Below are 17187 nucleotides of genomic sequence, written 5' to 3' on the forward strand. Positions count from 1 at the left end.
TTGTAGTTTTAGCTGAACACTGTGCAGAGCTCGCAAAAAACGAACTTGTAGCTTATTTAGCTGCCTGCGGTAGTGATAAGATCAGGAAAACACCACCAACCTTCTACAGGTAGCTTTAGGTGAACACTGTGCAGAGCTTGCAAAAAAATAACTTGTAGCTTATTTAGCTGCCTGCGGTAGTGATAGGATCAGGAAAACACCACCAACCTTCTACAGGTAGCTTTAGGTGAACACTGTGCAGAGCTCGCACTACACTAACTTGTAGCTTATTTAGCTGCCTGCGGTAGTGATAGGATCAGGAAAACACCACCAACCTTCTACAGGTAGCTTTAGGTGAACACTGTGCAGAGCTCCCAAAAAACTAACTTGTAGCTTATTTAGCTGCCTGTGGTAGTGATAGGATTAGGAAAACACCACCAACCTTCTACAGGTAGCTTTAGGTGAACACTGTGCAGAGCTCGCAAAAAACTAACTTGTAGCTTATTTAGCTGCCTGCGGTAGTGATAGGATCAGGAAAACACCACCAACCTTCTACAGGTAGCTTTAGCTAAACACTGTGCAGAGCTCGCACTACACTAACTTGTAGTTTTAGCTGAACACTGTGCAGAGCTTGCAAAAAACTAACTTGTAGCTTATTCAGCTGCCTGCGGTAGTGATAGGATCAGGAAAACACCACCAACCTTCTACAGGTAGCTTTAGGTGAACACTGTGCAGAGCTCACAAAAAATAACTTGTAGCTTATTTAGCTGCCTGCGTTAGTGATAGGATCAGGAAAACACCACCAACCTTCTACAGGTAGCTTTAGCTTAACACTGTGCAGAGCTCACAAAAAACTAACTTGTAGTTTTAGTTGAACACTGTGAGGAGGACGCACTACACTAACTTGTAGCTTTAGCTGAACACTGTGCAGAGGTCGCACTACACTAACTTGTAGTTTTAGCTGAACACTGTGAGGAGGACGCACTACACTAACTTGTAGCTTTAGCTGAACACTGTGCAGAGGTCGCACTACACTAATTTGTAGTTTTAGCTGAACACTGTGAGGAGGATGCACTACACTAACTTGTAGCTTTAGCTGAACACTGTGCAGAGGTCGCACTACACTAACTTGTAGTTTTAGCTGAACACTGTGAGGAGGACACACTACACTAACTCATAGCTTTAGCTGAACACTGTGCAGAGGTCGCACTACACTAACTTGTAGTTTTAGCTGAACACTGTTCAGAGAACGCATTACACTAACTTGTAGCTTTAGCTGAACACTGTGCAGAGATCACACTACACTAACTTGTAGTTTTAGCTAAACACTGTGAGGAGGACGCACTACACTAACTTGTAGCTTTAGCTGAACACTGTGAGGAGGACGCACTACCCTAAATTGTAGCTTTAGTTGAACACTGTGCAGAGGTCACACTAAACTAACTTGTAGTTTTAGCTGAACACTGTGAGGAGGATGCACTACACTAACTTGTAGTTTTAGCTGAACACTGTGCAGAGGTCACACTAAACCAGTGGTTCTCAACTCCAGTCCTCAGGACCCACCAACAGGCCAGGTTTGCAAGATAGCTGAAATACATCACAGGTGATATCACTTGCTGCTCAGTGATTGCAGTATTCTAGTCTGCAGCTCCCCAAGGTAATACTTAAAATCTGGCCTGTTGGTGGGTCCCGAGGACTGGAGTTGAGAACCACTGCACTAAACTAACTTGTAGCTTTAACTGAACACTGTGAGGAGGACGCACTACACTAACTGTAAATAGTCTAGCTGCCTGACTGTCAAAGCCACCCTGGCTTTGGCCAATTACAGCTCTCACTACTGACGGCGCTGTGATTGGCCAAGCATGCGGGTCATAGTGCATGCTTGGCCAATCATCAGCCAGCAATGCACTGCGATGCCGCAGTGAATTATGGGCCGTGACGCGCCACACGAATTTGGCGCGAGCGGCCCATATCGTTCGCAATTCCGTGAACGGGCGAACAGACGATGTTCGAGTCGAACATCGGTTCGACTCGAACAGGAAGCTCATCCCTACTTTAGACATATGCATCACTTTATGGTATAGGAAGGAGTCTGGAAACCCTATACCTCTTGCAGCTTTAAGTTTGAAAAGCAAAGTACAGTGCAATCTATTGGATTTATTGGCCCAGAGAAAATCTGTAAAGTCAACTCAGACTGATTGAAGAAACAACAATGGTAACACAACTGGCAGGGTTTGGAGCAAGTATAGCAATCTAGAGAGAACGTTCATTTTTAAGATGCCATTTCATCCTAACCATGAGACCCTATGTGGAGTTCAAAAATCACAGGTCTTGTCTAATGATAGCTAAAAATGGTGGAATGTTAGCTGTAAAAGTAGATTCTAGGGCGGAGGTTAAATAGATCCTTAGGTAACTAATACTGTATTGGTCCTATTTAAAAGGAGCGTTGTGTGTGCCTACACACTGAACGAAGGAGCGCAGAGACATTTTTGGACAGTAGAAATGTCAGCCTGGGTGGAGAGGAATGTTAGGTGTGCTAGCAGATTTATATACACTAAAAAATTTAAGCTGATCTCCAGCTAACATTTTATACACTGTTAAAGCAGCAGGTTTTTTTTTTTTCTTTTAGGATAAAGGTTTTGCATAAATAAATAGAAGCCGACCATTGTAAGCATCTCTGTCAGTGGTAAATAGTTTGTCTCAACCCCCTAACTGCCACGTTTGCAGGACAGCTTGTTCTGTTGAAAAACAACAGATTTACTGGTCAGATTATCAGGTGAAAACAAAGGAAAGAAAGCCTAAAAAACCAAAACAAATGCAGCCACCTCATCTAAGAATTGAAAGCTTCAGTACAATAAATGTATGCTTTTGGATTTAATACCACTTTAACCGCTTCCCAACCAGCACATGCCGATATACGTCGGCAGAATGGCACTGGTGGGCAAAAGGGCGTATAGGTACGTCCCCTTTAAGAAGCAGCACTGTGCACACGCCACGTTCTCCATGACCGCGGGTCCCGCGGACTCGATGTCTGCCGGGTGCCCGCGATCATGTCACGGAGAGGTAGAACTGGGAGATGCTTTTGTAAAAAAAGCATTTCCCCGTTCTGACTAGTGACAGGACTGAGATCACTGCTCTCTGTCATCGAGCGCAGTGATCGCTGTCATGTGTGTTGTAGCCCCCCCCACAGTTATAATCACTCCCTAGGTCACACTTAACTCCTTCATCGCCCCCTAGTGGTTAACCCCTTCACTGTCAGTGTAATTTACACAGTAATCAATGCATTTTTATAGCACTGATCGCTGTATAAATAACAATGGTCCCAAAATAGTGTCAAAAATGTCTGATGTGACCGCCATAATGTTGCAGTCCTGATAAAAATCGCAGATCACCGCCATTACTGATAAAAAAAATAATAATAAAAATGCCATAAAACTATCCCCTATTTTGTAGACGCTATAACTTTTGCGCAAACCAATCAATATACGCTTATTGCGATTTTTTTTTCACCAAAAATATGTAGAAAAATACATATCGGCCTAGAAAAAAAAATTGCTTTTTTATATATTTTTGGGGGATATTTATTATAGCAAAAAGTAAAAAATAATGTGTTTTTTTCAAAATTGTCGCTCATTTTTTGTTTATAGCGTAAAAAATAAAAACCGCAGGGGTGATCAAATACCACCAAAAGAAAGCTCTATTTATGAGAAAAAAAAAGATGTCAATTTTGTTTGGGTGTAACGTCGCATGACCGCTCAATTGTCAGTAAAAACGACGCAGTGCCGAATCGCAAAAAGTGCTCTGGTCAGGAAGGGGTAAATCATTCCAGGGCTGAAGTGGTTAAGCCTGCAGGTCGTGTTTGTTTTTCAGTGTTGAGTTAAGTTTTGGTTTTTGGGTAATCATCGTGTTATGTATCAGGGTCAGGTTTAGGGATATACTACAAGTCAGGAACATTTATGGAAACACTTTATGCAGGTTGTTGAAAGGCTTTCTAATGACTTCTCACTAGCATTGGTTGAGATTGAATGTTCATGGGCAAGAACAACAAAAATCAAAGCATTGTCTATTTCCCATGTTTTTTGTTTAATCTGCAGCTTCATGTGTGTAGGTTAAATCTAGAAATGCAGTTCTACCTTTTGTGTTCTCTGCTTACAATTAAATAGGGAACATTCTCAAGTATTTAGCATGAACAATAACCTAATATTTATATTATAATAGTCAATTGAGGATCCAAGGAGATTGAGTATCTTAGATGGATTATTGAATCGGATTAAACATGTATTTAATTGGCTAAAACCCGACTTTAGCTCCCATCCTGCCCCCCTTCCCTTGAGACTTTAAAAATGTTTTAATTTTATTTCAGGTACTTATATAGCGCCGTCAATTTACGCAGCGCTTTACATATACATTGTACATTCACATCAGTCCCTACCCTCAAGGAGCTTACAATCTAAGGTCCCTAACTCACATTCATACATACTAGGGACAATTTAGATAGGATCCAATTAACCTACCAGCATGTCTTTGGAGTTCCAGCCAGTCACATGACAAGCATGGTGCAGCTTACTCTTCACCTGTGTTGGTGATGTGATGTACAATTCTCCATGTTACACGAAACTGCTCAAGATTCTGATATGTGAGCACCATTCTGTGCAGCATTACATTCCAGCCCAGGCTGCATGATGACACAAGCCCAGGGGGAGTGTCATTGACATTCTTGATGTACAGTATGAGGTTGATTGACACTGGGTGTCATTTAACATTTAACCTGGATGTGGATCGACACTGCTGGTCAGGGCAGGATGAAGAGGATGCTCTATGCAAGGTGGGTGGTTTCCATTAGGACATTCTGGTGTTGAGAAAGCATGAAGTCGATTGCAGCAGTGGGCTGCACCAAGTGCCTAAAGGTCAGCTGATAATTTTAAGTGATCCGCCATGATTGGCCACTGTACCATGAGATCAATCACAGAGATCACAATAGTACACAATGAATAGCTATGAATAAAGGCAATTGTGTACTATTGACATGTGATCACTGTGATTGGTCACAGTGATCATATAGTACCGGGGCTGGCATGTTACATTGATCAGTCTTCCACTGTTTCCAATGGACACAGCGGGTGAGAGATCACACTGCTGCGCATCCCCCAGGAGGACACGCACCTGGAGGATGTCATGTGATGCCCACCCAGCATGGTAGTACTTCTACCCGACGTCATTTTACAATAGGCTGACCAGGGAGTGGTTAAACACAGGAAATGTGATCATGATGTTACACTCTATACAGTTCAAACAAGTTGAAGTAGGGGAAGGAAGAATATACTGATCAGATCTGTCCACTCTATTGTAAGTTTTCCTACTTTCAAATACAATGGTAATGGGGTTAAACATAACTGAGGTACATTTGAGTAATTGTACTTCAGAATAGACCATTGTCGTTTTACTATACCATAAATTTGGGGTGAGAAAGGATGGTATTGCATCACAAAAGGTAACTGTAATGCAGAGATCTAGACTGTATAGAGTTATTTTCTTCTCTCTTTAGCAAATGTTCAGGAAAAACCTTCTGTGTCAACTTTGTTTCCATCTATTCAAATAGATTTCCCTAGTTTCTGGTTCACTAACTATATGGAATACTCTGATAAACTGACTTCTAGGTATGGATGTAAAATACATTACAAGGATAAAAACTATTAAAATGTAATAGCTAAATATGATCAGGGTTTCACATCCAAATCACTGAAATAGAATCCCAATATCAATATCTAAGAATGGAATACACTCAATACTTTTTGTGATAATACATTTTAACCCAGGAATTGAACCCATCATCATGCCCCTAAACGGCTGATTTTTGAAAAGACAAATGATTTTCCAATACAATATTTGTGATGTAGTGTTTACCTGTGGTACAAATAGTATACAATAGCAAGCTTCAATACCCAACTCATGTGGAATAGTTATATATAAGCTGGAAACATCCAGGTGATGAGTATGGAGTTAGGAGGCATTGTGTCCCCCTAATATTTTTAGGGGAACCCCACTCCATTTTTTTTACATTTTGGTGCAGAGTTCCCCTTAAAATCCATTCCAGACCTGAAAGGGGCTGGTAATGGAATTTTGAGTGACCCCCACGCATTTTTGTTTTATTTTTCAATGACTTTTATGTGTATTGTCAGGACCAACAATTCATTAATAGCCGACACTAGCACTAGCACTTTTAAATTACTTTTTTTTTCCTTTAGAAATGTCATTTTGCTCTCGGACTGTTAAAAACACGGGAAACATGCGCTACTTTACAGGCATACTATAGACACCCCCCAGGTTCGAAATTTAAAGGAATATTTCACTTTTATTGTTTCACTTTAAGCATTATTAAAATCACTGCTTACGAAAAAACGGCCATTTTTAAAACTTTTTTTTGCATTGATACACCTGTGTTGCATCAGAGGGGGGCGCGGGTCACCCATACATGTCACAGAGAAACCCCTTTGCTGCGGGAGCTCCATGAGAATAATCCGGATGATTTTTGGAATTATCTCTGGAAGACGGATCCCTGCTTTCACCAACTCTTGGCATTGTTGACCCCCTATATCAGTGTTTCTCAATTCCAGACCTCAAGGCGCACCAACAGGTCATGTTTTCAGGCTCTCCCTTATTTTGCACAGGTGATTTGATCAGTTTCACTGCCTTAGTAATTACCACAGCCGTTTTATCTGAGAGAAATCCTGAAAACATGACCTGTTGGTACGCCTTGAGGACTGGAATTGAGAAACACTGCCCTATATTAACCCCCCTGGCGGTATTTTTATTTTTTATTTTTCAATGACTTTCAATGACTTTTATGTGGATTGTCGGTACCGACAATTCATTCATAGTCGGCACTAGCGCTACCACTTTTAAATTACTTTTTTTTCCTTTAGAAATGTCATTTTGCTCTCGGACTGTTATAAACACGGGAAACATGCGTTACTTTATAGGCATACCATAGACACCCCCCAGGTACGAAATTTAAAGGAATATTTACCTTTAATTGTTTCACTTTAAGCATTATTAAAATCACTGCTTCCGAAAAAATGGCCATTTTTAAAACTTTTTTTGCATTGATACATGTCCCCTGGGGCAGGACCCGGCTCCCTAAACACTTTTTATGACAATAACTTGCATATTAACCTTCAAAATTAGCACCTTAGATTTCTCCCATAGACTTTTAAAGGGTGTTCAGCGGCTTTTCGAATTTGCCGCAAACATCCCAAATTGTTCGCTGTTCAGCGAACGGGCGAACAGCCAATGTTCGAGTCAAACTCATGTTCAACTCAAACAGATAGCCCATCTCTTGTCTAAATTGGCCCTAGTATGTGAATGTGTAAATGTGATTTAGGGACCTTAGATTGTAAGCTCCTTGTGGGCAGGGACTGATGTGAATGTGCAATATATACTATGTAAAGCATTTTGTAAATTGTTGGCATTATATAAATGCCTATAATTAATAAATAAATACCTGTATCAATGGGGTAAATAAATGATTAAGCTTCTGTCCTAAGGATAAAATGAATATCTTGTAACTGAAACAAGATAGTGTATGTATAGATTATATAGGCAGCTGAGGTTAAACGCTTTCTTTGTTGGAAGCTGTTCTATGGTAAGTGATATTAAATCTCCTTTGTTAAGAATTTAATTTGAAAGGTAAAAAGCTCAGTCATTCCTCCTACTTCATTCCCTGCCATAAATGTATATGTTAAAAACTAGAGACCAACATTACAGCCTTTTTGATTGATTGTTCTAAGGCCCTTACATCTTTGCCCACCAGGCAAGATATTACCATTAAGCCAATGGACAAGGGTGGTTTGAATGTTATTATGGTAACTATTGAATAGGAGAATGAGATCTTACACCAGTTGTCTGATCCTGAGACATTTTTACCTTTCTATCTTATTCCTACCATTCAGATTCAATCTAAAATTAAAATGGTGATCACTGAGGCATTTGAGAATTGGCTCAATAATACAGATACAAAAAACATTTAGGAACATCTTGTGACTTTGTGACTCCTGTCCCCCTGGTCAACCCATTGTGGCAGAGATGGAGTCCATATGTGCACCCCTTGCTAAATATCTAAATAAAATATTGCCTCTGCTGTTTAGGACAACAAGGTCATATATATATGAAACAAATGATATTTTGGACAACATATAGAATGTTAGGGTGCCTCCTTATTTTATACTCCTCACTTGGATGTTTCCAGCTTATATGAATCTACTCCATATGAGTTGGGTATTGAAGCTAGATATCGTACACCATTTGCATCACAGGTATACACTACATTACAAATGTTTGTTTTTCTTTTGTTTTTATCTTTTGATAAATGTATTGGAACATATTTTCACGGAGAGCAATTATTTACAGCTTATGGGCATGGTGATGAGTACATATGTAGCCCCCCCATCCCATCCCATCCCATCCCATCCCATAGGCTAACATGTATATGAAAAGGTTTGAGAAAGCATTTGGGTATTCTAGTTGGCTGGCTTTTACATTTGATAGTTTTCATCTTTCTAATGAATTTAGGTCCATCCCTAGAAGTCAGTTTGTGCAAGTATCCCATCATATAGTTAGTTAGTGAACCAGAAATTAGGGAGATCCGCTTAGATGAAATTGAAACCAAGTTGAACAAAGGGGCTATCCTGGAAGTTTGGTAACAAAAGAGTGAAATAACTTTTTACAGTCTAGATCTCATATTAACTCTGCACTATGTTTAGCTTTTGTTGGGGGGCAAGGCCATCCTTTCTCACCCAAAATATATGGTATAATAAAAAAAATTGATCTACTCTTGGGAACAATTACTCAAATGTACCTCAGTTTTGTTTACCCCCCTATACCATTGTATAGGAGAGTTGGACAGTTTACAAAAGGGTGGAAAAAATGAATCAGTCTATTCCTCCTTCTCCTACCCAAACTTTTCTGGGAGCTTGGAATATCAGATCATATCCTTGTTTGAACTGTATAAAATGTAACGTGATGGAAGTTCCTTTGTTTAATCACCCACATAGAGAACATATTAAGATACAAGGTTATTATACTTGTTGATCTTTGTTTGTTATTTACATCATCAAGTGTCCATCTAGACTTCTCTATGTGGGTGAAACTACGCAAAAAGTGATGAACAGAATGTCCAGACACAAGTACTTAATCAGGGATAAGTTAATACAGTCACGGTTTACATTTCTTGGAGTATGGCGACACTATATCAAAACTTACATATCCGGTTATCAGAGGTGTTCCCAGGAATAGGAGGGGTGGTGATTGGAAACTACAGTTGAGTAAAAGAGAAGTGCAGTGGCTCCAGCATTAGGATAACCTATACCCTCAAAGACTGAATTCTGATCTGGATTTATATTTGTTTTTATGAGTCTGAGTAAATAAAATTTAACGAAATGTGTTAATTTTATTTAATTGATTATGAAATATGAATGTTTGGCTTTTTTGGCCTTTCTCTCTTCTTTTCTCTTAATATGATGGGGAGTGTGTATCCTCATTCGATTTGGGAACATCCACCTTTTGATGTTATCTTCCTCTTTGTAACTATTTGTATCTCATTCACTTGTGTAAATTGATTTCAATGATACAGTTATGGTTCCATATATGGTATAAATAAAAACTGATCATGATATGTTTTTTAGGCCCTAAAGCAGGGATATGCAATTAGCGGACCTCAAACTGTTGCAGAACTACAAGTCCCATGAGGCATAGCAAGACTCTGACACCCACAAGCATGACACCCAGAGGCAGAGACATTATGGGACTTGTAGTTTTGCAACAGCTGGAGGTCTGCTAATTACATATCCCTGCCCTAAAGTAATTAACTTTATTTTTAGTAATCATTTTGCATTTCCTTAAAACTTTATATTTAGTGATCACTTTGCATTTCTCAATATGTGCTATTTAGATTGCTTTCTATGAAAATAACAGCTTCATACCTTGTGTTCGGTTTCAAATTTTCAATTGGTAAATTGGTCCCTCCTGCTGTTCTTGTTGCCCACTTATTCTTCAAATAATCATCGTAAGATGCACTGTAAACCAAATATCCTGCCAAATTAAAAATATATAGTGGTTTATTTTTCCAACTAATTATATTTTATTGTCAATGCAACATATATACGTAAACTGTTTTTCAATATTAGACATAAACACTCTTGAAGAAAAGTTACAGTTTGTTTTCATGATAGCAGACAATCAAAATGGACTTAATCCAGCTCCAAATGTTTTGGGTAAAATGCAGAATATATTACAATTGCAAGTATAGTGTGAATTGGCGGTCTGTGTTTTCCTTGCTTTGCATTTATTTGAGCTTAACTTTTGTGATGACTTGAACATAGTCATATCTTCATTAAAATTACCACTTCCAATATGCTAACTGTTTAGAAAAGTAAAGGGAGAGATTTATATATTGATATTCTGCGCTCAGGACAGGCTCCTATACGAACTGCAGCCCCCCAGAAAAGGAAAACACCTAGGTGAAATCCAAATGCTGTAAACTCTGCGAAAATAGGGGATTGGCGCTGTTCACTGATAAAATAATATGCTAGTAACAAACTCTCACCACAAGGGAAGAACTGCGCTACAGATCTGAGTGGATAAATTGAAACCAGTGAAACCAAGTATGCTACAATATGTATAAAATGGTATATATATACATATATATATATATATATATATATATATATATATATATATCCACGAATAAAACTAAGGATACCAATAAATAAAACTGCTTGATGTGAAAAAATATATAAAAATAAAAATCCATCCAAAACAATAAATAAAATTAATAATCGATCAAATATGCAAAGATAACACACAATCCAAAAATTATTAATATTAAAAAGTATATATAAATTGTGCCCTGAGAAAAAACAGTGATAACCACTCCAAAGTGGTGTTATACCAATTATGTGTATTGGCAATCAAGATGGTGATCAGATGAAAAGTGAAACAAAAAAATTATTTATGTGCATTAAAATTGTGATCACATACCAAGTGGAGCAAAAAAATAAAAAATTGGAAAATTAAAAAATACTAAAACCCAGCATTGATAGTCCATAATTTCAAAAAAAGTGTCCGTGCATACAAAAATTACAGGAGTGTCAAAAATGTGCTGCATATATCAAAAAGTGTCCAGTGTATATAAAAAGTCCTTGTGCAAAAATTTAGTATGTCTCCAAATGGTTCCGGATGTATCCGTTCAGATAGGTATGAACCGTCCTATATGGAGCCCCCTCTAGTGTCCCCACTCACCAGAACGCCTAACCCCTGCAGGGGTAATAGGCATGTAGACGTAAGTCCGATGGTCCAAGCGGTCGATGTCCCCTTCACCAACTTCTCTCCACTTGTGTCACCGGAGTGATCTTAATGGCATCCGCCGGGATAAAATTCCATATACAGGGAGAAGAGAAGAGCCTCATAGCATAAATCCAACGATAACTTTATTTGGCTTATTAAAGCTTACATTAAAAACTGAAACAAAAAACTGACAGCTCTCTGCCGGCTGGCTCCACGCCAGAAGCCGCAGACAGTGCAGTAGTAGCAGCGTGTGTTCCACGGCCCGTCTACCAGAAACAGGAAGTCAATAGCATAAACAGAAAGTAAAGGGACGTATGCGTACCAAGTGGCCATGCCTTACGCGTTTCATCATCAAGACGTCATCTGAGGTGCGGCCATCTTGGTACACCATACGTCTATAAATACTTCACGGAGGTGCCGCAGAATCCAATCGGGAAGCTGTGTAGTAACGAGCACATCCGCCCAGCATTAAAAAATGGGTTGACCGCTGTGGTAGAAAAAAATGGAAAGGACACAACCCACAAAGCAGTCTACCACCCCCTGGTGGAAATCAATGAAATAAGTTCAGATTAATGAAAAGAGCGCCTCCATGTGTAAAAATAGCAGATTACAAGCATTTCAACAGACATATCTATGCTTCCAAGCTACGTGTAAGAAATAATAAAAATAAACAATAAAAAGTATTTTAAAAAAAATTTTTTGAAAAAATAAAAATAAAAATAAAAAAGGGAGGAAATATAAAATAACACAGTACAATGTCACAAAATTCTTTCGTGAAGAGAATTAAAATGGATATAAATAGTATAAATGACCTTATACGAAAAATATAAAAATAAAAAGAATAAAAAATTTTTCTCTATAAAACTAGCCAGCGATATTATCACGTATCATTGTAATTCGGGCAAAAAAATATTAAAATTATGATCTTGCGACACGGTGTGCTAAATACATACATCCGTGCCCCAGAATCTAGGGATGAGGCCCCTAGATTGAGGTCTAGGAGCATGAGAAAAAAACAACAAAACCAACCATACCAAATGTTGGTATGCTCGAACAGGAGAAAGCATATTTTGCATAAAACAACAAATCAAATAAAACATGAAGTGAAGATCAAGTGAAATTAGAAATGGGCCATAGAGAACTAAGTGGAACTGAAAGAAGGAAATTTGTGTGCCCTAGGCCCACTAACATAATCCTGTGTCATTCTATTTGACTATAAATACGAGGGTACAAGATCCCAAAAACATAGAACCATGAAATGTTCACCATCAATTCTCTCTTTTGGGATCTTGTACCCTCGTATTTATAGTTTATCGTATTTCCACTTAGTTCTCTATGGCCCATTTCTAATTTCACTTGATCTTCACTTCATGTTTTATTTGATTTGTTGTTTTATGCAAAATATGCTTTCTCCTGTTCGAGCATACCAACATTTGGTATGGTTGGTTTTGTTGTGTTTTTCTCATGCTCCTAGACCTCAATCTAGGGGCCTCGTCCCTAGATTCTGGGGCATGGATGTATGTATTTAGCACACCGTGTCGCAAGATCATAATTTTAATATTTTTTTGCCCGAATTACAATGATACGTGATAATATCGCTGGCTAGTTTTATATTTTTCGTATAAGGTCATTTATACTATATATCCATTTTAATTCTCTTCACCAAAGAATTTTGTGACATTGTACTGTGTTATTTTATATTTCCTCCCTTTTTTATTTTTATTTTTTCAAAAAAAATGTTTTAAATACTTTTTATTGTTTATTTTTATTATTTCTTACACGTAGCTTGGAAGCATAGATATGTCTGTTGAAATGCTTGTAATCTGCTATTTTTACACACGGAGGCGCTCTTTTCATTAATCTGGACTTATTTCATTAATTTCCACCAGGGGGTGGTAGACTGCTTTGTGGGTTGTGTCCTTTCCATTTTTTTCTACCACAGAGGTCAACCCATTTTTTAATGCTGGGCAGATGTGCTCGTTACTACACAGCTTCCCTATTGTATTCTATTTATTTATAGACATATGGTGTACCAAGATGGCCGCGCCTCAGATGACGTCTTGATGACGAAACGCGTAAGCCGTGGCCACTTGGTACGCATACGTCCCTTTACTTTCTGTTTATGCTATTGACTTCCGGTTTCTGGTAGACGGGCCGTGGAACGCACGCCACTACCACTGCACTGTCTGCAGCTTCTGGCATGGAGCCAGCCGGCAGAGAGCTGTCAGTTTTTTGTTTCAGTTTTTAATGTAAGCTTTGATAAGCCAAATAAAGTTATCGTTGGATTTATGCTATGAGGCTCTTCTCTTCTCCCTGTATATAGAATTTTATCCCTGCGAATGCCATTAAGATCACTCCGGTGACACAAGTGGAGAGAAGTTGGTGAAGGGGACATCGACCGCTTAGACCATCGGACTTACGTCTACATGCCTATTACCCCTGCAGGGGTTAGGCATTCCGGTGAGTGGGGACACTAGAGGGGGCTCCATATAGGGCGGTTCATACCTATCTGAACGGACACATCCAGAACCATTTGGAGACATACTAAATTTTTGCACAAGGACTTTTTATATACACTGGACACTTTTTGATATATGCAGCACATTTTTGACACTCCCGTAATTTTTGTATGCACGGACACTTTTTTTGAAATTACGGACTATCAATCCTGGGTTTTAGTATTTTTTAATTTTCCAATTTTTTATTTTTTTGCTCCACTTGGTATGTGATCACAATTTTAATGCACATAAACAATTTTTTTGTTTCATTTTTCATCTGATCACCATCTTGATTGCCAATACACATAATTGGTATAACACCACTTTGGAGTGGTTATCACTGTTTTTTCTCAGGGCACAATTTATATATACTTTTTAATATTAATAATTTTTGCATTGTGTGTAATCTTTGCATATTTGATCGAATATTAATTGTATTTATTGTTTTGGAGGGATTTTTATTTTTATATATTTTTTCACATCAAGCAGTTTGTATATTTATTGGTATCCTTTTTTTTATTCGTGGATATATATATATATATATATATATATATATATATATATATATACCATTTTATACATATTGTAGCATACTTGGTTTCACCGGTTTCAATTTATCCTCTCAGATCTGTAGCGCAGTTCTTCCCTTGTGGTGAGAGTTTGTTACTAGCATATTATTTTATCAGTGAACAGCGCCAATCCCCTATTTTCACAGAGTTTAAAGGGAGATTTTTGTCAAAAGTGGGTATGGTATATCCAAAGATGGTAATTTTTGTTGAGTAACTATATAAATTGGGACGGTTTCTATGTGTCTGGTTGAGAGTTATATCATAATTTGGCATTACACATGAATAAAATCTTCAAGGTAAGTGCTTCTCTTGAATATCTGTTCTGTTTTTAAATAAATGAATCAAACGCAAACTTTTTTTTAAGGCTAAGTTCACACCGGCATTAAAAGCAAGCGTTTTAGGGGCGTTAAAAATGCACCTCAAACACCTATGCAAATTATACAATGGACAGAACACAGCGCTGTTCACATTTTAAAAACATGAAGCGTTAGCGTTAAGTCGCGTTGCTTCAAAATTGAAGCCTCATGACGAGTCAGGAGGTGCTTAAAGCACCTCAACGACTCCTATTCTTGTCTATGGTAACGCTTCGCAAATGCAGGCATTTGCGGCACAGTTGCGGTGCTGTTGTACGGCGTTAAAATTTGTATATTTCCTGTAATGTCACTTTCCATTGTGGAACATCTGTGCATAGGGCATTTGGGGAGTGTTTTTAACTTGTTATTAACGCTTGTAAAATGCCAGTCTAACGTCCATACTAAAGCTCATTGATGCCAGTCTACCGCCCACACTAAAGCTCATTGACGCAAGTCTAACACCCATACTAACGCTGTAGGAGCATTTGTTAAAGTGTTACTTTTTTTTATTAATATAACAAACATGTTATACTTACATGCTCTGTGCAGTGGTATTGCACAGAGTGGCCCCAATCTTTATCTTCTGGGGTCCTAAATCTTGGCTCCTCCTCTTCTTCTTACGTCCACCATAGCCAGCCGATTGCAATGAGGAGAAGCGAGGCCTGCGCGCTCCTGACCTGCGTGTCTATGGAGCCACGCTCTATAGACTTACGCAGGTGGACTTAGGCCCGCCCCCCACTTCCTCTTCACTGCATTTGATTGACAGCAGTAAGATCCAATGGCTCCTGCTGCATTTGATTGACAGCAGTAAGATCCAATGGCTCCTGCTGCTTCTTGAATGCTGTGTGAAATGAAAGTAAGGGGAGAAAAGATGCAGCCATGCACAGCACTGATCTCTTCTCCCCTCTCTTACTCTTCACACAGGTGAAGGGGGGCACAGGGAAATTGAAAAATGTTTTACCTTAAGGGCCCTTTCACACTGGGGCACTTTGCAGGTGCTACAGCACTAAAATAGTGCCTGCAAAGTGCCCTGAAAGAGCCGCTGCTGTCCCTCCAATGTAAAAGCCCCGAGGGCTTTCACACTGCAGCGGTGCGCTGGCAGGACGCTAAAAAAAAAGTCCTGCTAGCAGCATCTTTGGAGCGGTGAAGGAGCGGTGTATACACTGCTTCTAAACCACTTCTGCCCATTTAAATCAATGGGGCAGCGCGGCTATACCGCCAGCATAGCACTGCTGCAGCAGCGCTTTGCAGTGGTTTTAACCCTTTTGCGGCTGGTTTTTAACCCTTTCTCGGGCCGCCAGCGGGGGGGGGGAAAGCGGCCGAATAGCGTCGTAAAATTGACAGTAAATCACCGCTAAAAATATTGGCGCATTACCGCCGACGCACCCACCGCCCCAGTGTGAAAGGGGCCTAATGCAAGCAATGCATTAAGGTAAATTAGGTGCATTAGGTTTAGTAACACTTTAAGCATTAGAAATTGAGTCACGGTGAACAAGCCTTAAATGACTTTAAAATTACATATTTAAGAAAATGTTTATGTTTTATGTTTTGTTAAAAGATATCTAACACTAAGAATAAAATTGTAATCTATTAAAGTTCACCAGTCCTTAGATTTGGCTGTACATTTTCTACAAGTACAGAAAAAAAACAGTTGATCCTGCTGAAATTCCAGTGTCATTTTAACTCAAACAATCTAATCAGTTTTCCCAACTATTTTGTGTGAATTGTAGAATACCTCCTCCTTATTTAATGGTGATGTGAAGAGTGGAAGATGTTTGCAGTCCAAATCAGGAAAGATGTCTAAAATGACAATGCTTATCCTCCCTAGATACAATGCATTAAAGCGAGTTTTGTCACACTCTAGGACAGGGTGTGTGTGTGTTATTAGCAGGATGCACAGATGAAAATAAAAGGAAAAGCAGTGAAAAAAAGAAACTAATAGAGCCATCACATCTGACAATGGGTAAGCTGCAACATTTTTTTACTTTTAATCCCCTTGTGGAGGCTTCCTTTTGTGGATGGACATTTTATGGTTCCACAACCTATCACAATGCTATAATCTTTTTTACGGACTATAAACTTAAGGACTTATGAATAAATGGTTGTGGAATGAATCATCTGAGTTTCCATTATTCGTAATGGGGAAATTTGCTTTGATATACAAGTGCTTTGGATTACATGCATGTTTCCGGGACAAATTATGCTCACAATCCAAGGTTTTACTGTATTATGTTATTCTGAGCATAACCAGGTTATTTGCATGCAGATTATATGTTTTCCTCTAAAATTTAGTTTAAGGATATTCAAATACTGTCTATGAATAACTGCACAAGCCCCATGTTGGAAATAGCTATTAAAATACTATTAATGTAGTAAGAAAATAAACGTATGTATAAGTATAAGATAGCACAGTATCAACCAGGAAGTTGTTTAACTGACTCCATACAA

The 17187-nt window shown here is 38.7% G+C and overlaps 1 protein-coding gene across 1 annotated transcript in view; it reads right to left on the bottom strand.

Moving 5' to 3' along the window:
- Window positions 1-17187, bottom strand: part of FNDC1 (fibronectin type III domain containing 1) — a 377977-nt gene that overhangs the window by 49591 nt on the left and 311199 nt on the right. The window contains exon 15 of the mRNA XM_073627992.1: window positions 9957-10065. Coding sequence (XP_073484093.1) covers window positions 9957-10065 — 109 coding nt within the window. The remainder of the gene's footprint in view (window positions 1-9956; window positions 10066-17187) is intronic.

The sequence above is a fragment of the Aquarana catesbeiana genome, linkage group LG04 (assembly GCF_042186555.1).
Source record: "Aquarana catesbeiana isolate 2022-GZ linkage group LG04, ASM4218655v1, whole genome shotgun sequence".
NCBI classification, from domain to species: Eukaryota; Metazoa; Chordata; class Amphibia; order Anura; family Ranidae; genus Aquarana; species Aquarana catesbeiana.